Genomic DNA, 21295 nt, shown 5'->3' with positions numbered 1-21295 from the left:
TGACACCACTCAACAGGATTAACGCGGCTTTTTTATAGGATCAGAGTTCAGTTCAGAAAGCATTTTTATTATGCTAAGAGCCTTTTGGTTGAAGGAATGGCATGCAGATATCATCTCTGGATATCTTAGTAGCAATGTAAGTTTTATTTTCAGCCTTTCCATAAAAGAACAGTGAAACAAAACCCCGCAGTTGTTACAAGCCCTTCTGTGGGCAGAAAAACTGATACACCAGGTTTTCCCCATAACTGTGAAATCTGCCCCTCAGGTTACTGGCGTCAGGTGTTGCATCTCCCCTTGCCTTCCTCAGTTTCACACCACCGTAACTTTGCATCCTCTCTTTTTCCCCTACAACTGACAGCTAGGCAAGAATCACTTTTGGACAAGCCATGGCATAGGGTAAGTATGTGCCAACTGGCAGGCCAGTACAGGTTTCCTAAGTGATGAGTGAGCTCTTGCTTTTCAGTCACCACACGAGCCCAACAACTAAAAGGCTTATTTTTCCTCAGCCGAAGCTAATTAACATCTATCAAGATGCCAGTTTTCACTCATAGGAATTCAAGTAATCAAATTTGAAGTTAGCCCTGCATAGCATCTTTTCCTTAGAAAGCCAGGCTAGGAGGCAGAACATGAAGTTTTCAGCAGCCCAAGAGCTAGAATAATTTGTAAGCAATTCTGCTACAAGGAAGAAACTCTGAGGAACTCACTGGATGAGAAATGGGTGCAGAAAAGGGGAACTGAGGAAAGCAAAGCATGCATGTTGCCAAATAGAAAGCAAGTGTCTGGAATAGAATATCTCATTCACTTGGTGTAAGACAAAAATTCTGGTATGTACAGCAGTGATAGAATATACAACAGTCCCCTCTGCTTCAACGAGTGTGTGAGGGGTTTGAACAAGAGTGTTCTATTCAGGTCATGTAACGCAGTATTCTGTGGCAGATGCCAACAGCTAAAATGGGAGATGGATGGAGAATTCCTTTTCAGAAGGAATTTGGTCACATTATACGTGTAACTCTTGAATAACTACACTTGAGTGAATATGCCTTAAATGCCTTTCTACAGAAAAAGCAGATACATCATCACAAAGATCAACATTTATAAAAAGCCATGGGCACCTATTTTCCTAAACTAGAGCAAAAGGGCAAAATTGCCCTATTCTTTCCAATTCCCCAGCCCAAGTCACAAAGGAAGCTGGTTTAACTTTGTGTTGACCAAGTACACTGAAATGACCTACCATTAAACAAGTGAGAGAAGAAATACCACGTCACTAGAAAGTCCAACAAAAATCTCAAGTGCCAAGGTGCTCATATGCCAATACTGAAATTGCAATAGAAGTGTATGATAGATACAGGAACATCAGGGTTAGAGAGCAACCCAGCAGGATCTGGGCTCTCAGTTGCTTAGTCTCCAATGTTTCTTCCAACTCCTCTCCAAACTGGTTTTCAAACAAAGGACAGAACAGTCCAGGTCTGTGCCCACGCCTGTTGGGCCAGCTCACACCCAAGACCTCACTCACTTGCAACTCTTCCAAGGGACAGAATAGGCCTTTCCAACAGCCTTTTGTTGGCACACCCTATGTCTTGCTCAGGACTCTTTTTTTTTTTTCTTTTTTTGTCCCCTGGGAAGAAAATCTTCAGTGGACAAGAAACCAGAAGTTCCCCAGTATTTCATGTTTGATACACACACACCCTAGCTAGATCTTTGAAAATTACTGATTTTCAGCTCCAGGTTTTTCCCATTTACTTCCCTAAGGCCTTCAAATTGTCTCACCTGCCTCATGACATAAGCAACTGTCTGGCTTCCAATGGGATTTTTGGGGGTTTTTTTGTCAAATCATTTAAGGTTGTTCTCCAGGTCTGCATCCCTCTGTGCCTGTACTGTGTGAGCATGTGGTTGAAGGATGACTCGTTCAGGCCCTATCTTATTTGTAACACAAAATCCTTATGTTTTACGTGTACAAAATACTACTTCAAATATGAATATATGGGGTTTGTTATTTTAAAAATAAAAAACAAAACAAAGTTTCCTACCTTTAGACATCTTAATCCAGAAAACTGCCTATTATTTGGCGTGGCAAGAGTTCAATAAACCTCCATAACTACTTTGGTTTTGACAACATAAACTTTAAAAACATACTTCAGAACAGCTGCTTGAATACCCACTTAGCACTGTGTTGAGGAAATTACCCTTGAGGGGATAAATTCCTTGCCACTAAGCTGGCACAAACAAAAGCAGCCCATGCTGTCAGACAATACTCATTGCCATGTAATATTCCATAGTGGTGGTTGGAACTTCACTCTTGGTGTGGTATTTCAGGTGAATATACAAGGAAAACAGAAGTCCTTTGCACGAACATTAACTGCCAGCACTGAAGTGTATGTGCAGAGATGCTTCATGGGCTGCATTACACTACGCTGGCATGCTAAGGCAAGCCACCTAACACACAATATAGAAGTTACCATCTAGGAGTCACATCCACATTCTGGTGCATTACAGACCAAGCCTGTAACCAGGCTGAGAGACATTTTTACATGGGCTGCTTAACTCTTACTGGTTTGTAACACCAGGAAGAGTGACCATCTAGAAAGGCTGCCTATTTGTTTCAATTTCCCAGAAAGGAAAAGACTGAACACTGCTTTAACAAACTACTACACTGTTTCATGTACCCACAAAAAACCAGGATGTAAACCTTCATGTTCTGCTAACCACACACTGGTCAGCAGGAGCAAGCTCTTCCTTATTCCCAAGACCCAATCTATCTAGACTTACTTACTATGAAGGGATAAAAGAGAACTGCCAACAGCCCTCGGATTTTACTTTAATGCCCATCAATTTGTGCATCAATCTTAAGTTAACACATAGTGAAAAAAATCTATTTACCCACACAGAAAAACATCATTTACAAACATCAAAATTATCAAATCAAGTTTATTGACTGTCACATGACTGTAGAACGATTTTAACGGTAAGACTTCTGGTAGCGTGCACGAGCACCAGGTCCTCCAAATTTCTTGGATTCACAACGGCGAGGATCTGCAACCAGCAGAGTCCTGTCATACTGGATTAGAATATCCTTGATCTCTTTCTTGGAAGCTTCATCAACATCTGTTAAAAAAAAAAGGAAATAAAACTTCCGAAACTGAGGATTTTAATTTATGTGGAACAAATCTGTACTAACATTTTTTTTCCCCAACAGAACTACCAGAAGCCATATATTTCCACTTAAGGTTAATACAACAATCAAAACAACTTACATTTTTGATAGTAAGCCACCAATGCTTTGGAAATAGCTTGACGGATAGCTGTTAAAAAAAATAATGGATCAGTGAAGATTGCAACTGTATTTAAACACAAAGTGTCAGTTATCTGAGAAGCTGTCTTGCTTTCTGCCAGATTGTCCTTTCCCTCCTTCATCTCCTCTCCCACATATTCCACGTGACCTTTACTTTGGCAAATCTGAAGGAACCCATGCCAAGGGGCCACCCACGGTTCATTTGATTTGACAGCTGACAGCCAAGGAATTGTACAAGGGCAGTCTCGATCATCTCCCCAGTACTAACGTAGGTTCATCTTCCACCTACAAGCAGCCAATTTCTAAATTCTTAGAAACACAGTTCTCTGAAACATCTGTACTTTTCAACAAGTGTAACATTGATTAAGTGTGCTCAAAGACTAAGGAGGCAAAAGGGACAGCAGGAAGGTATGAGCAGTTCCTCTAGTGAACGTCAACACAAGCCTGCAGCACAGTACTACAGGAACCCAAACTCAAACCTAGCATATGGGAATAACTATGAAGGTGGTGTTAGGCTGTTACCTGCAGAACATCAAGATGAGGATTTCTATAACCTGAACTTTCTGAGAAAAACCGAATGCAGTCAACTCCTAGACTCAAACATGTCTCTGCTCCTTAGGCAGCTTCAGCTCCACTTCACTAACCTATACCCAAACCAAAACAGCAGAACAAGCTTATAATTTGCAAAGAGCAACTCTACCAACAGTAATCTTCTCTGCAAGGGGAGAAAACTGCCCCACTTTACAGGTCACCTGGAAGATGCTTTGAACAACACAAAAAACTTGCAACTGAAGATATAATCTCTAACAATAAATCCCCTTTTCCCCTCCCTCAATCTTTCTGCTCAGCTGAACTGTCCTGTCACACTGCAAGATGCAAAGATTGTTTCCTCACATTCCCTCAAAATTTTATCAATTCACTTCATCTTATTCCAGCTGTTACAGCTTTGCACATCAAACACAACCAGTAAGCCCTTATGAAAAACTATTTGCACAGTGGAAAAAGGAACAGAACATCAAGTTGTACAAGTTACTATTCTAAACTCGAGCCTCCTTAACACATGGCTGTATTGGGTCTGGCTGAGCTGGAGTTAATTTTCCCCACAGCAGCCTTCCTAGTACTACTATTGGTAGCTAGAAAGGTGTTGATAACACACTGGTGTTTTGGCCACTGCTTAGCAGTGCTCACACAGCATCCAGGCTGTCTCTCCAACATTCCCTGCTCACCAGTGGGCAAGACCTTGGGAGGGGACACAGCCAGGACAACTGACCCAAACCAAAGGGATATTCCATACTGTATGACAATAACAGCTAAGAGTAAGGAGGAGGAAGGGGGACGTTTGTTATTACATTTGTTTTCCAGAGCAACACTATGCGTACTGAAGCCCTGCTTCCTGGGAAGTGCCTGGACATCACCACTTGATGGGAAGTAGAGAATAAATCTTTAGTTTTCCTTTGCTTGCACACACAGCCTTTGCTTTTGCTTTACTAAACTGCCTTTATCTTTGGAGATGGAACTTTTTATAACAGCAAGTAGTGATAGGACAAGGGGCAATGGGTTTAAACTGAAAGAGGGTACATTTAGAGAAGATATTAGTAAGTTTGTTACTGTGAGGGTGATGAGACACTGAAACAGGTTGCCCCAAGAAGCTGTGGCTGCCCCATCCCTGGCAGTGTTCAAGGCCAGGGTGGATGGGGCTTTAAGCAACCTGGTCTAGTGGGAGGTGTCCCTACCCGTGGCAGGGGGTTGGCGCTGGATGATCTTTAAAGTCCCTTCCAACCCAAACCACTCTGTGATTCTATCTTGACCCACGAATTTCTTTCCATCTTATCTTCTCACTGTTCCTGTCCTGCTCAGGAGGGGAGTGATAAAAGTGACTTTGGTGGGCACCCAGCATCCAGCCAGGGTCAACCCACCACAGTGGCCTGACCTGTTCTAGCCCACACCAGAGATTCCTTCAAAAACTCATACCGTAGATTTGTGCTACATGACCACCACCCTTCACACGGACTCTGATGTCAACACCAGCAAACCGCTCCTTCCCCAGGAGGAGGACAGGTTCAAGCAGCTGGGAAATAAAACACAGAAAGAAAACCCATTGGTAATCAGAAACAACAAGGATTAGCACTTTAAGTAGGTTTACCAGATGTGAAGTTATTCAAAGTACTGAAAAATGGAGCTGTGAGTTTAGAAGCATACACCCAAATTAAGTACACCTCTTGGCAGGGTTCTTTGACATTTACTACTGCTGTTATAACATAACATAAATCTACTGAAGTCTTGAGTTTAAGTTTCAAAAATCTTAACGGCAAAGCACATGCACACAGGAATTAAGAACAAGGGAACAGTTTAAGCAGAATGCTATAACTACATCATAAAAACAAAGTAAGTTTTTTAAAACTGAAGATCTGAAGTAGTTTGTAGGTGTTCTTTTCCACTATTCATTACACTTTCATAGTCATGTAGTCAGTTCTAGATTCTCTCAGCAGTGTTTAAACAGCTATTTCATTAAGTCCTAAACAATCTTTTAAAAAGGAGGACTTTAAGTCCTCCCATTTCAATTTAATAGATGTAAAGTGCTAAAAATACTTCATATAATTACATTAGCATACATGAAAGCAGTTAAGCAAAAAGCCCACTCTTCCCAATAAGGAAACCATAGGCAGCCAGCTTTCTGAATTTTTCATGACAGCACCTACATTTCAGGTAAAAATACAGCAAAAATTTACTACTGTCAGTAAGGCAACCAACTCTTCTCCATTGCCAAGCAATTATGTATATAAGGACATTTTAATATCCAAGGGGGAGAAGGAGGCTGGGTGAATGCTTACCTTATACTGCAGAGTTCTAGGCTCAATCATCTCCAGAGGTCTCCCATTCACTTTAATGAGGCCATTTCCCCTCTTGCAGTGGGCAACAGCAGTTGCTGTTTTCTAAAAATCCAAGTGTGGATTAGCACAGCATTTCATTTTGGCACTAGCAGTATTAAGTGAATTTCTACTTAACAATACAAAAATCTCAGGTTTAGGCTCAAGATTAACATCTCATACTAAGCAATACAGTACCCCTCCTTACACTCCTCAAGTATCAAGGCACCATCTTAATAAAACTGTATTCAGTTTACAATTATCAATGTGACAGTTATAAGATTTAGTTATAAATGGGAGAAAGATATGCCCTCCATTCTGCAACAAGGTATTTTCCTGCTCATTTCCTCCAAAGAGCCTGTTACCTAGAATTATTCGAGCCCCTGTACCCCAGCAGTACAAACTTTATCTTGCCCCCCACCACCACCTCATAACATGGCTCTCGTACACCCGAAATAACCCAGGCCTCTGTAGTATGGGGACGACAGCGGCGGCCGCTCCCGAGTGCTCTCGAGAGTACAGACAAAGCTCCGACCCAGCGGCCCCAGCCCCATTCCCAAAGAAAGCAAACCCGCTTCGGCACGGCGCCGGGGACGCGACGCGCTGCAGCACCTACGGAGCGGGACACGTGGGCTGCGAGCAGGCCTCGCCACGGCGGGCCCTCCGGCGCACCAGCCCCGCCGCACGGCCCTGCCGATGAGACGGCGCCGCTGCTCCCCGCCCGGGGCCGAGGGACCCCGAGCGCGCAAAGCCACAGGGTGCGGCCCAGCCGGAGAGCGAAAGGACGACGGACCGGGCGCCGCGCCCCGGCCTCACCTTGCGGCCGAAGACCTGGACGCTCTGCAGGGGGCCCTTGGCCGGCATGGTGATTCCTGCAAGAGAAAGGGAGGCGGCGTTAGCGCGGCCCGGGGAGAGGGCTCGGCGGGGCAGCAGCGGCCGGAGCCCGCCGGACACTCACCCTCCGCTCAGCGGCAGCACCGCGAAAAGGCGGAACGGGGCTTCCCAGCCTCCACTCAGGGGCAGCCGCGCCGCAAAGCGCAACGCCGTCTTCCGGCAGTGCGACAGCGCGCCCAACCATCTCTCCCCCGTGCGGCCGCACTTTACGGCAGGCGGCGCTGGGCGGGCCGGGGAGCGCGGTGTCCGTTACCCACTCGGCGCGGCCTCCCCCCCCCCCCCCCGCCCCCGGGAGGCGGGAAGGCCCGCTGAGGGGCCGCGCCTCTAGCTCTGCCGCCCCCCTGGCTCCGCCGCCCCCGGGTCTGCTGCCGCCCGCCAACACAGCGGCGCCGCCCCCGGCACCCGCAGCCAGGCCGAGGGGCTCGATGGGCGCTGCGGAGGGTTCAGCGGGGCGGACCGGACCTTTTGTGAGGCTTTCCGCCTCCACCTCGGCACGGCGGTGTAGGGTCAGAGTTACCGAAGCCGCACGCAGAATTACCTCACTTTCTGCCCTTGGCCCCCTTCATCCGGAGTACTGTTGGGCTCTGCAGGCGCTGGCAGGCGTTGTCCCCCTTTCAGAAGCCAGCTTCTGTCACCTGAAGCTTGTGTACGCCTTAATGGTGCTGCTGTTGCTGCTTCTGAGTGTTCCCGTCGGGGATCCCGCTGCTCCGCGGGAGGAACGCCGCGGGCCTTGCCCGGGAGGCGGCCCGGGCGCCTTCAGCCGCCTCCGGGTGACCGGCTCAGCACCCTGGGAGAGTACAGCCCGTCTTGGGGTGGGTGAGGTTAGGATAAGGCGAGGAGGGAGCGCGGGGGGCCGGCGAGGGAGGTAACCCACTGCCCGAGCTCTGACATGGATTACAGCAGCTTGAAGGACCTCTTGAGAGGGATAGAGGGGATGTGCAGCCTGAGAGAGTCTTTTTTTTGTTACTTAGAAAACATCTAGTGATGCCACCAAAGTGTGCTTTCCGCTGGGTGTTGCCATCACAAGCAGAACCCAGCTGGGCTTCTGGTATAAAGAGAACAAAGGGATGTCATCCCCGAAAGGCTGACTGTCACTCGACCTGCTTGAGATACAGCAATACAAACTACATAGCTCCTTTAGTTCTAAAGTGTGGTAAGCTGCCAGAGAAGATGAAGCATTAAACCCTGTACTCTGTTCTAGCACTGTACTCTGAGGCACGTTCAGGCAATTCTCTATGCCCACTTAAACAGTCAATAACCATCACACTTAAGGAGTTATTCTTAGATTCAGGGCGTCCACAGATCAATTTGAGCTTTTATCTCTGTTTTCCTAGTTTAATATATGTCGTAAAACATGGAATTTAAGTAGCTTTCAGACTGAAAATATTTTACTGCTAAGGCTCGGTATTTAATATGCAAATTTTTCCAGAAGGACAAAAGCAGACTCTTATCAGTGAAGCAAAGTCATGCTTTTTACATATTTTAAACAATAGAGATTTAAATTACTATGATTAATTAGAAAGTTGACTGTTCAAGTGAAACAATCAGTTCCTTTGTATTTGGACAGGATTTTAAATACTGAACATTAGTCATCAGTCATGTGAGGATTTGAACAAGCACTTAGCTTTATGCAATTTGAGTGATTAGTTCTATCCAAGTGAGTAGTACTGTGCAGAACGTGTAAGATTTAGCACATGTCAAACCCCCAATTGTACAAAGCTTAAACATGTGACCTGAAAAGTGTGTTTTGCGAGGGGTTTTTTTAAGCCTGTTTCCAAAGGAACAGATACAGTCACACTTGTCAATCATCCACTCTTTTCCCATCATCTGGGGAAGGGAAATGGTCACCAGTCGTTGGCCAATTTCAGTTAGTTTTCACAGAAGAATGGAAATTTCAAAACCAATTTAGCTTGTACATGTTTGGTAAAAATAGGTGGCTCTCTATAGAAGAGATCTTTTACTTGCATAATGAAAGCAGCTGCAGGAGCTGAAATATTAAGACATTCCAAAACCATTATTTAGGTGAAAAATAATACCTAATTAACCCAGTTAGACAGAAAAGGTTTAACTAAGACTTACAATCAACCCTAAAGTGAGCCGTTTGTAACTGAGTTTTGTTGAGTGTTTAGGGCATATTTAAAGAAAAATAAAGCAAATCTCAATCTGCTCCTGTTGTGGGTGTTATCTGAGATCTGCTAATGAAGACCCATCTTTCAATACCAACTACACCATTAAATAGGTGGGTTTCAAATGTCTGCTTGTATAAAGCTTATATTTTGAGAGCATGGTTTCTGAGGTCCTTCAAAATCTATCCTCATTTGGGGTTCATCTGCTGCATGCTCTTCCTGGAACTGAAAAGCATTCATCCTAGAAAAACCTGTGTATAAAACCAGTGATATGCGTACACATGTGTATCTTCCTGTTTTCTGTTAGCAAAATAAGATGATAACCAACATATATTGATAGTGTTGCCTGGAAGATAAGGTTAAAGGCCTTGTACTGCTGTTTGCTTTGTTTTCTAGCATAAAAATAGGAGAAGGAGCTAGAAGGCATTTAGAAACCATGTATCTCAGAAATCAGGCTGTAACATTGGAAGAGAGAATTGGATCATAAACATCACCATATGCAAAAGACAGATATCAGAATGGAAAACAAACAAACAAAAACCCCAAAATAAACAAGCAACTGATGTAAGATAATACACTTTAAAGTCCAAGTGCTAACAATATACCTACTTATCCCTACAGACTGCTTTAAAATGGTAATGTATTCACGATTTCAGAAAGAGCAACAGTGAGAATCTCCAAACACCACCTACAAACTCTTGTCTTCACTTCCTTTTTATTTGTAAAATAATTACACCTGTGGAATGCAAGACACTTGTTTGGCAGCCTTTGGTTGGGTTTTTTTTTCACTTTGTAGCAGTTCAAAGAGTTACTCAGCATGCAAGACAGCGAATAGCATTTCAAGAGAAAGCTGGCAGGGTTGAGCCCATCTTGATAGGGCATTTTTATTATTTCCTAACAGGAGGAAAAATATTTGGATTTGATTCAAGTCTAAGTCCTTGATTTCACAGTGATTCTGTATTGCGCTAGCAGCTGATCTCTCATGTATCTTTGTGCCAACAGGTATCTTACAACTACTAAATCTTTTATATGGGCATTTAGTGAGGCTTTAAGGGATTGAGAGTCTCTCACTGCCTGACCTCTTCCCCTGGAGCTGCTTTGACCTCATTGCAGGCTGTGAGCAAGATGCTGCTGTGACCTACTCTCCTCCTGCAGACCAGGCACATCATGTGCTGCTGCTCTGCCTAGTGTTTACTGAGAACCCCTAGGGCCTGGCAGCAGGATATTGCACTATAGGGGAATGTCTCTGACGATGTCTCCAATTGTTTCCCCTTTTTGCAACAGGAGCACAAACATTGTGTAGCTTACATGGCAGCATGGGGATGAGGACAGGAAGGGCATACCAGGAGATGGGCAAAGGTGGACTAAGCAGAGTCCAGGAAGCAGGGCTGAGCAGAGCAGCATTGTGTTGTATTTGGAAATTTGTCGGTGTGGAGCCCTTGAAAACTGCAGTGCAAAACCAGGGTGTCAGTCCACTGCCCACTAATACCGTCAGGCTGAGGCAGTGCAACCACTGGATTTTAAATGTATTCTTACTTGTTACTTGAGTGTTAATAGATTTTATGTGGTAACTCTATGCAGGGATGAAATATATTGAAGATTTTTGCTATTTAGGTGTTTGTGCGGGTTTTGTTTTGTCGGGGGATTTTTTTGGGGGGGCGGGGATGAGTTTTGGGTTGGTTGGTTGGTTTTCTGGGATTTTATGTAGTTTGGAATTTTAAATAGCAAGGGACTGGACTTCCATGTGAAATCATGATGTTGGTTCTCCACTTGGACATTGTCATCTCTCAAATCAAATTCACATGTAAGTTCAAAAGGTAAACATTCCAAGAGGACGGCATTTGAACTTCCACTTAACACAGAAGTATGTAGCTACTTGAGAGTATAAGGCAACAAAGAGTCAAGGTCAATATGTTAACAAGGACGACTGTAATGTGACTCTAAGTTTCCTCCTATTTAAAGGAGAGAAAATCCTCTCCATGGAAAACCAGTGAGAATTAGTAAGATTATCTTCTTCATCTACTATCTGAAACATTAATAGAAAGGTGAAAGCTATGGCAAAATATGGTCAGCTACTTCTATGTACTTTGTCATAGAATATAACAAAAAAGTCATTGTAAAAGTAAAGGGGCATTTAAGGGGAAATACGAGTAAACATTTCTTCTACATAGTCCATACTCACATTAAAAAAACCCCATGCCTTTATCAAAGCATCCCAATTTGCAATCGAATCATACATTGTAGGATTTTTTTAGCAGAGTGGATAATTTTAACCAGGGAAAAGATTTGTTCATATTTCATGCATGGTAAACAAAGCATATTCCCTGCAACTTCTGCTTCAGACAGCAAAACCATGTCTGTATGCTTCTGAAGGCTTCTGTCTTGTACAGATTTCTATGTTTTGAAAATCAGTGGGTTCCTTCACTGAGAAGTATGAAGCATTTCAGGAAAGAACGTGGGGGGGTTTTATGGCAGCTCTTACAACCTGAAAGATCTGGAATACCAGAATATAGCTCTCATATTACATTTTGCAACTGATGCATGTTTGATGATAAAGTGTAATTAGCTAATGGATCCCATTATTTCTGATGCTTGCTTTTCACAGATCATATTCATCCAGGCTGCAGCTGAAGAGTTTTCTAAACTCAATTAGTGCAAGAATGCTATGACCAATGGAAAAATGTTTGATGCGTGCCAGAAAACAAATCTTCCCAGCTCTTGGAAATATGTTCTGAAAACAAATAAGGATCACACAAGATTTTCATACTAAGAAATATTTTTTTCCTAGGAAAATGTTTAAAATCTAAAGCAAAATTTTCAGTTTAATTATCCTTCTCTAAGGAAGGTCTATAGCATAAGCTCGGGAAGACAAGGATATGGATTTATCCTGATTGGTGTGAACACTGACTCCCACTTGCAGATTGTAAATGTTAATATCACATTGAGATTGAAAACACAAGTAATGTAGAAATTAACACAGTGACAGGCATATTCACACTGAAATTCTTTGAATATAAATAATTAGCAATACAACGGGTTACTCAGGATGCCACACTGAGCATTGCTACTTGGGAAAAATCACAGTTAATGATTGTCTTGACTTTAGTTTTGCATGAATAGTATAGCTCTTTCAGTACAATAAATAAAAGAAATACAAAGCCCATCTTGGATCTGAACATATTTTAGCTGCTTGTTTTAGCTCTGTTACCTGATGATACTAGAATCTGAAAAATGTTGTGACTTATTTACAACATGCATCGTATTTACAGTGGCTGGAAATTTGTATTATCAGTTAACATAGTTCAGTCGGAAAGTGTATTAGCTGCTCTGTCCATATATTAAAGGATAAAATCTAAAAATCTAGGACTTAGATTTGGAATATGACTTCATCTGTGTTTGACCTTTCTTGCAATATCAGGCTTTAGTGAATTCTCTTGACACTAAATTCAAATTACTTAAAACTCTCCTGTTGTATTTTCACAGAAGCTGCTCTTAAGTACGTGTGCGTGAGCTCATACACTCACACTTTCATATGTCAACAGGAATCAAAGTTGTAAGAAGCTGACCAGGCAACAACTTAGTACCCCCAAGCTACACAAATAAGCCAACAAATAAATAGAATCATGTACATGAAACAATTTATTTTTTTAGAACAGAACGGCATCTCAAAGCTTCCTGCTGTATTTTGCTGCCCCTGGAGGCTGCTGCTCAGTTTAGTTCCCTTTTTTAGAAACTAAACACAGCAGGGTCCAGTGGGATCCAGCTGCCCTCTCTCAACTCTTATGCAGAGAGAGGAGTTGTCCTGGGTCTTAGCTTCCGCAGGCCTGTTGGGATCCTTTCTGCTTTTCTATGTTCAAGAGTGACCATAGAAATGGACATCTATTTTGCACAGCTGTAAAATGCAGGTGTTTTGCCCCTGCTGGTTTAGGTATGTTCAGATTACAAATAGGATGTCATACTCCATGATCTGTACGTCTACATGTCTCTTTAAATCTCACTTTTGATGTAACGCATACAGAAAGTTGCTGTCCTCTAGGTAGATGAAAAGGTGTGATTATTGTTATTGACTGCAGAAATAGATTATTAATTACGCACACTTTTTGCTGAAACATCAGTCGTCGTCTAGAGCAGAAAGAGGTAAGTTTCTGTGAAGTTATACTAATCTCTACTGAGGTAATTTCTGATTTCGATTCTGTTTGTTGTTTCAAGTAAAACATTTTCCATTGCTTGTGGTAAGAGGACAGATAAGGCAGAAGTATCGGAGCTCCTGAACTGTTGTGTACTTACTGGCCTACCAGAGGACTGAGACATTTTCTTCAGAAACTGCAGCAGTTCAACTCTGAAGGATAATGAACCCTTTTGGCAAGCCTTTGTAGGGGCTCCGGATGGAAGATCTTGTGTTTGTGAAGCAGAGAGAGCGAACAGAAATGTAGTGACTGTCCAGCATGTAGCACTGAGGGAAAATAATACATTTTAATCACACAGGGCTGAACACAGCTAGGTTATCTGGATGCTGCATGCTCCTGGGAATCATGGGATCATCAAACCTGACAAGATCCCCATCTGATACAGGATTGATAAAGTGGTTGTTACCTGTTACGTGTAGCTCTTGAACTGAGACAGAGGTCAGTTCTCAGTGCCTTGTTACATGTTAATAACTGATGCATTTTATAGTGGTATCTCCACCCTCACCTAGTGCTTTGTTCAGGGACAGTGGTGAAGAAGTCATAGGGTCTGGTATCTCCAAATAACTCTTTTGTAGTCTTTCCCTCCACTGTTCCCAAGAGAATCTAGCCCATAATATCTACCCACTAGGAGATCTGCACAGTTCACGGAAACACAAACACTTGCAGTATTATAACACACATATTAAAATTACTTTTTTTTTTTTTTTTACAAGATCAAAAACATAGAAAAAATAAAGTGCTGTGGGAAAGCTTTTACCAAATAAAAATGTCTGTGGAGGTTTGATCATATGTGGGCCTGTGAATAACACTCAGGAGACTATAAACTTTAGACAAACCAGATGGTTAGACAGCAAACCAGATGCTTTTATTTATGCAGACAAAGTTCACATTCAGTGAGGTACTTTGTTCTTCTAGAGAAGGTTTTGCACAAGAAGTAAAATAATTGTATTTGTGTCCTGTGACAATGGACTGAAACATTGATACAAATATAAGTCTCATTAAGTAGTTCATTGTCATTTGGATAGAAATATCATCATAATTGTATCACTGGGATACTCATTGGCTGCTCTTGTCCATGGTGTTTCTTTTTTTCACTGCAGTAGCATCCAAAGGCTTTAGTGACGATTATGAGCAGCTTTTGTTATGTGTCATAAAATTGCATAGCAAGATGCAGTCCTTGCTCAGAAGGATTTAGAGTCTCAGGAAGATGAAATGTAACACAGGAGTTGACCAATGAGGAAAGTAAAAGAGAGACTATGGGCTGTTACTGATGGTTTCAACTAGGAACTAACTCTCCTTTTCAGTATCTATGAATTTTCTAGTCCTTTGGGTTTAGTTTTACTGCAAACCCAGAAAGTACATTTGTATTAAGTATAAAGTATATGCACACTGACTTGCTTCTCTTTAAAAGGTGCTTCATCAAAACCTGCGAAAATCTCAAGGTCCCTTGAAATGCCCTGTTTTGTGAATTGTCATCTGTACTCACTCAGCTGGGCTTCAGCCACTCCATCTGAAAGAGAAGTAACTATTGCCCTGTCCAGTCGGGGTCAGTTCTCTGGCAGAATGATAAACAAATGGTCAATTCCAGGTTATTTCAATGCAAAGTCAACATCTTAGGCTAAAAACCTTACACTAGCTCTACTGCTCAGGTAGTAGCCTCCAGCAACACAGCAATCATAACAGCTTCTCATCTATAATGTCGTAACACAACTCTCTTTTGAGTGTTTATGTCATCATTTCACAGGAGCTTTAGACCTGTGAAAATAGATTTTTTTCTATTTTTTTTTTTTTCTGATGGTGCTACCCATAGCTTCTTGCTGATCTTAGAAAAAAGTATTCTGGAAAGTGTATTTCCACAATCTTAACGTAGGTGTGGCATAGTGCCACATGTATTGTGATTAGCAGATTAAGAAGCAGAAGAGATTGCTTTAGTGCTTTTGTTAATGTAGTTTAAAAAAACCCTAAGCAAACATGCATGAACTTTTATCATCCATTCCTTATAAAGAATGGCACCTAAATAGTAAACATCTCTTCAACAGAGATCTATTCTGGACTCTCTTCCTATTTACATTCCATCCAAATTTCAGCTTTGTTGAAAATTTCTTCCTCTCTGTATTCTTGTTCAGCTATTGCTTTTATAGAAGTGTTCTTTAAGGGTTACAACTGCTCAGTAGAGCTATGGAGATTCAGAAAATGCAGAGGAGGGAAAAGATTTCATGGATAGCAAAAGTGTCAGGCTGATCTAAACATTAGAAAGACCACCTCATGATTTTTCCTGGAAGTACTAGCTTTCCAAAATAAATCACAGAAATAATGGCAATAGCATTGCGTCTATGAACTACAACAAAAGGAAAATACGTATTTTTAAAAGTCAAAATTATTTATGTAATTTTATGGCAATCAAAATCAAGGAAAAAGTAGAGTATCTCAATATGAGAAAAAACTGACCTGGGAAAAACAACCAACCACTGAGCACATCAACACAGAAATTACAGTACCCATACAGAGTAGGAGACCATATGAATTTTAAACTGTAAAAGAAATGAGGTAAGATTTTCCTTTAGTTATTGAATTGAACGGACACTGGAGAAATAATAATGCCTTGCCAAAGCAAGACACTTCTCAGAGTGAGAGATACACATGCTTTGTACATGACTCTTCATGATCCTAATGGGCACTTTTGATGTTGTTTCACTTCTGTAGGTGAGGTGCTGCTTTGGGCTCCATGGGAATGCCTGAGTTTGGCGCATTTTCTTCATGAGGAGCAAAAATATCATGTATCAACCATATAGCATCAAAGATATTACTCAGAACAGTGAATAATAATCCTCTCACAGTGATCATCATTGTACATCACTGTGTTGCACCTTGAATACCGTGTTCAGTTTTGGGCCCGTCACTACAGGAAAGACATTCAGTTGCTGGTGCAGGTCCAGAGTAGGGCAACGAAGCTGGTGAAGGGTCTAGAGAACAAGTCTGGTGGGGAGCAACTGAGGGAACTGAGGTTGTTTAGTCTGAAGAAAAGGAAGCTCGGGGGAGACCTTATTGCTCTTTACAACTACTTGAAAGGAGGTTGTAGTGAGGTGGGTGTCATTGTCTTCTCCCAAGTAACAAGTGATAGGAGAAGAGGAAATGGCCTCAAGTTGCACCAGGGGAGATTTAGATTGGGTATTAGGAACAATTTCTTCACTGAAAGGGTTGTCAAGCAGCGGAACAGGCTGCCCGGGGAATTGGTTGAGTCACCATCCTTGCAGGTATTTAGAAAGTATAGATGTGTCACTGAGGGACGGGGTTTAGTGGTGGACTTGGCAGTGCTAGATTGATGGTTGGGTTCAGTTATGTTAAAGGTCTTTGCCAACCTACATGTTTCTGTGATTCTAGGATCATTGTCTGCAGTCTTACACAGTGGAAGGTGTTGTTGATGCAAGCTTGCAAAGTCTTGTGAAGGAGTTTGGAGAGTAATGTAAGTATGGAAATGCAAGTGTGGTGATTTTATACCACACAGAAGTCAATAGTTAGATGGAAAATGAACCTTAGGTTTCAAAAATACTAAAAATGTATATGGCATTTAGGTGCCTGACTCCCAAAGGAACACAAAACTTCTGCGTTTAAGTGGCTTCGGAGCCTGAGTTCTGTTTGCAGAATGAAACAGATTCATAGTCTACATGTAATTGAAAGTTAATTAGATTAGACTTTTTTAAGTATCTGTAACTGTTGAAAATGGGACTTCTGTTCATTATCATTAGAAGCCTTTGAAACATTTACTTTCCATCTAGCATGCTCTCTGTATCAAAGGGAGTACACCTCTGTTCTAGCCAATCCTGAAAGCAACACATCAAGTATCTCACATACAGGCCCAGGTTGTGCTTAGGACAAATGCAGCAGGGTATTAAGGACTGAAAAAATGTATTGCATGGGATTTAAATAGACTCTGAACTGTTATAGAAACACTCTTTTTTTGTTTGTTTTTTTGGGGGTTTTTTTGTTTTTTTTGTTTTGTTTTGTTAAGATTGGAGCTAAAAGCTCATCAAGTCTCTATATTGTGCATTCTGGACTCAGCTGCTAGTCATTTACTGTAAGAATTAAAGTATTTTGACAAAGAAGTCCTGTATAATCTCTACCATGTAATTCCATCCCATAGTGGGTGACATTTTAGATAGATAAGCCATCAACATAACTTTTCACAATCTTCCATCATCCCAAAATCAGTGTAATGGTAATTATGTATTCTTGCCACCTCATATGGAATTGGTAGAAATAGGGGGGTTTGTCCATAGACAGCATCAGTTTTCAACTCTGTTGAAGTTCCATTTTAATATATTTGGTGTTTATACCTTTCTAATTAAAATAATAGAACACTTGAGATTTTCCATATTGTATTAATTTTAAAACCATCGTTCATACAGTTCACATGTAATAGAAATAATTTAATCATGCTTCCATAAAATATTAAAATGCAATATAGAGATTTATTATTGTGAATATGTTTTTTGCAGTTAGTTGTCTCTCCTATGAGCTTGACAGGATACAAGCCTTTCAACAGCACAAGGAGTCAAACCATCATTTGTGGAAAAGAAAAAAAAGACCATCTTGTCTGTGTGATCTCAGCCTGTGCATGCATGAATTTCCTCTATGCAATTATCAAACCCTCTGAATACAAAGACTTAAACAAACTAACCAATAGTTCTGACTGAACATGAACAGAACCCTTGCCTTCAGCATCAGAAGCTGCACAGTCCCTGTCAGTCTTCCTGATTGAATTTTAATTCAGTGCCTTTATTGATTGCTCGTAAACTGGCCATTTGGAAACCATAGCAACTGAAATCCTGCTTTATATAAAGTAGTGGCAGTGCAAATTTCTCAGAGTTTGCAATCCACATTTGATATAAATTCTCTAGGTTCCTTTAATGTCTGCCTGTTTGTATTTCAGATTTTGTTGGCGTATGTCCTGAAGTAACATGTGACAACATTTTGGTAGGTAGCTCTGGTCCGAACAATAGAACTCTAAAGAATAGATGTAGTTATTCTTTTCCAGAATCCCAGAAGAAATAACCGCTTTATGGGCTGTTCTGAGAATGAGAAAATAATCTCGATATGTGCTTTCTTTCTGCTATTCCTGCATTAATTCTCCAGAGGAAAGTCTGTTCGGAGGGTTTAGGTCAGACAGAGGGTTTACACCTTTTACAGTGCCAGCTCATCCCACTCGAACTACACTGTAAGGACCAACTGATGATTTCACATGTGACTGTTGCATAACTATCTAGTGATCAGACCTCCAACCCTGCTAATTTGAGCTAGATTTGAAATCAGCTCACTTAAAGTGACCTTGCAACTTCTGTCATCTGTTCAGGGTCCTGTAGAAGTGCTGTTACCAAAGGCTGCCTCAAACACAACTGAAAGCCTCAGTGGGGTGTTTTTTTCAGCCAATGATCTAGTCAGCCATTTCCCACTCCACACATGTATTCCTTACATCTATTCCCCTCCTTGCTAATTTCACTCTTCATCTTTCATCCCTTTGTCTGTCATTACTTTGTCAGAGGAGTGTGACAAGCCTGGAACAGAGTCAGTGCTGATCTAAGTGCATGTGGGTGGTAGGGGGTGGGGAGGGTGAAGCCAGGCTAGCACACAGCCCTACATAACTATGAGTGCCCTTGGGACATGGCAGGGGGCACCACAGCAGGTGGGAGTTACTGCCAGATGCCATGGGGGTGAATGCTAAAGCGCTCTCAGCTTTTCTGTCACCACTGAGCAAGAACCGCACCTCAAACCCTGTCATTACATAATGGACAAGCTAAACTGAAGTGTGTTTGCACTAAGTCAGATTCGCCTCTACTAATCCCTACTAAAGAACAACTAGAAATCAGCTGATTTACATTAGTTTCACCAACTCAAAAATAGTGCTTGAAAAAATGTTGTAATGATTTGGTGCAGATCTAAAACCCCAAAGCTTTTTAGGCTGGCTCTGTCAGGGAGCAGGAGGAACGGGGCTGCTTGTCAAGATGGGATGAGCCAGGAGCTGAGGGTGACCCCAGTGCTGCACCAAAGGGGCACCATCCTGCAGGGGCTGAGCTGGGGTCTGCTGATGGGCCCCATTTCACCATTTATTATTATTTTGGTTTTGCAAGCATGGCTTTCTTTTTGATTTGTCTGTTTCCATGACAATCCTGCAAGCCCTGGATACCACCTGCTTCTCAAGAGAAATACTGCCTTTAATTGTTGCATTTTAATATAAAAATGTTGTGAATTCATTAACTTTTTGTGAGCTTTGGTCCTTTTGACCTCTTCCATGGCTCCTCTGGTAGCTGCAGTTTGAGAAGCAGTGCTCTAACCAATAGTTTGTATTGTCAGCAAACTGCTTTGTTAAATTAACAAATTAAAAATTAAATTATTAAAATTAACCTGGAAGCAAGCAGGCAGCTTTCTTGCATGTGGAGCCATTTTTACTGAGATGCCTGCTGGTGTGTAGATAACCGTAGCATTTATTTGTAGTGAAGTTGTCTCTAGAGGCCTCCACCACCCTGAAGTGTTTGCTAAAGTTCTCCTCTCCTTAGGCACGTGCATCCGGCGTCACCCCACAACCGAAAGACTTGAAAAGAAACAGGAACCCGGTGGGTGGTGAGAGAAGCTACCAAATGGACCCAGTAAAGAACGAGCAGGCAGTGAGAAGCAGAGCTGCAGGCTGAGCTGCTGTGAGCCCTCACCTGCCGCTGACTTCACTGCACTCCACTCCCCATTAAAGTTTAGTCTCCTCCATTTGCAAATTGTCACCGATGCCTACATGCTTCCCCTGCCTCCCTTTCTCATGATTCAGTCTCAAAAGGTTGTTGCTGCTGCCTCAGGAGAGCAGCAGGAAGCCCCAGCCACTGTTTCCCGCTCCATCTCACAGCCCAGATGAGCAATATTGCCAGCTTCACTTGCACACCCGAAGCTCCTTCTTGTACAAGAGCAGGAGGGATTAGGGTACTCACTTGTAGCTCATTCCACAGCACTGAAACACATGCCTTCCAGTACAAGCAATACCTACCTCTGTGTTTAGGTTACTTTAGCCCATGTATGTCATGTTTTTCTGACAAAAAAAAATATATATATGTGTGTGTATATATATGTGCCAGCTTCACTGGTTTGTTCAATCTGCTCTGAGTTACTCCAGCAACGCAAAGCAACTGTAAAACCTGCTTAATTGGGCAATTAAACTTTATGACTGCTCTGCAACTCCGAAGCGGTAAAAGGCAACCAGAATGCACCAGGAAATCTCACCCATCAGTTGGAAAAACTAAGGATGCACAAACACCTCCTCAGACCAGCCCCCAACCCTTGCAGAGAGCATCATCTCTGGCCCAGCTGGGCTATGCTAGCCATAGGATGTCTGGAGGAGAGGCATACACAGAGTTTAGGCAGAGTTTACCTTTGCAGCAATGTAGGCATAGTTCCTTCTTTAAAATGTACTTTTCATTGTTTATACTGCAAGTCCGCTGAAGATAATGGTGCTTGAGGCATAAAAATGGGACCTCAATCTCTTCAAACTCTTAGGCTAATGTGTGAGCAGAACACCCCCTGAAATCTCCAGTGATGTTTTTAAGAGCAAATCTTACTTTTCAGGAGCACCACTGAGGTAAAATTTTATCTTTGCTTCTAGTAACCCATCTGAAAATAGAAGAGTAATTCTGCTGCTAGCAGTCTCATCACCATTTGTTAGGCTTTCTTGGAGACTGTTGCAGTCACTGGCACTGTTTGCTTAAAACCTGAAAGTAACACAAGTGGTCTGAGCACAGGAGGCAGGTCTGCGAGCAGTGCTGGTCCCAGTCTGCGCACTGAGTCTGCTCCTGATCCCCTGCCTGACACTAAACCAAAGTCCTGGATCTGAGCACTACCTCCTTTGGCAAAGCTGAGGTCTGGGTTTGAAGCTTGCATTTTAAACCTACCCCTTCAAAC

At 42.3% G+C, this 21295-nt stretch overlaps 1 protein-coding gene and 1 long non-coding RNA gene across 2 annotated transcripts; one reads left to right on the top strand and one right to left on the bottom strand.

Annotated features, from left to right (window-relative positions):
* Positions 1 to 2905: 2905 nt before the first annotated feature.
* On the bottom strand, positions 2906 to 7325 carry RPS16 (ribosomal protein S16). The gene is made up of 6 exons (XM_030480876.1): positions 7115 to 7325; positions 6973 to 7028; positions 6121 to 6222; positions 5261 to 5357; positions 3252 to 3299; positions 2906 to 3102 (listed from the first exon to the last, which is right to left on the bottom strand). The coding sequence occupies exons 2-6, from the start codon at positions 7018 to 7020 to the stop codon at positions 2957 to 2959; spliced, it is 441 nt and encodes a 146-aa protein (XP_030336736.1). The 5' UTR covers positions 7021 to 7028; positions 7115 to 7325; the 3' UTR covers positions 2906 to 2956.
* A 136-nt stretch (positions 7326 to 7461) lies between these two features.
* LOC115605839 lies at positions 7462 to 12347 on the top strand. Its single transcript, XR_003990741.1, has 3 exons — positions 7462 to 7556; positions 10179 to 10292; positions 11782 to 12347. It is a non-coding gene; the product is annotated as an uncharacterized LOC115605839 (long non-coding RNA).
* Positions 12348 to 21295: the final 8948 nt, after the last annotated feature.

The sequence above is a fragment of the Strigops habroptila genome, chromosome 3 (assembly GCF_004027225.2).
Source record: "Strigops habroptila isolate Jane chromosome 3, bStrHab1.2.pri, whole genome shotgun sequence".
NCBI lineage: Eukaryota > Metazoa > Chordata > Aves > Psittaciformes > Psittacidae > Strigops > Strigops habroptila.
Note: the sequence above shows the minus strand (reverse complement) of the source record. Positions and strands in the feature narration are given on the sequence as shown.

What these genes read in the sequence shown, in the direction of transcription:
- RPS16 (XM_030480876.1), bottom strand. Translation starts at nt 7,020, where the DNA reads ATGCCGGCCAAGGGCCCCCTGCAGAGCGTCCAGGTCTTCGGCCGCAAG. An exon ending in TCCAGGTCTTCGGCCGCAAG is followed by an intron (nt 6,223 to 6,972) that starts GTGAGGCCGGGG and finishes TTGGATTTTTAG; the next exon opens with AAAACAGCAACTGCTGTTGC. An exon ending in CTAGAACTCTGCAGTATAAG is followed by an intron (nt 5,358 to 6,120) that starts GTAAGCATTCAC and finishes TTTATTTCCCAG; the next exon opens with CTGCTTGAACCTGTCCTCCT.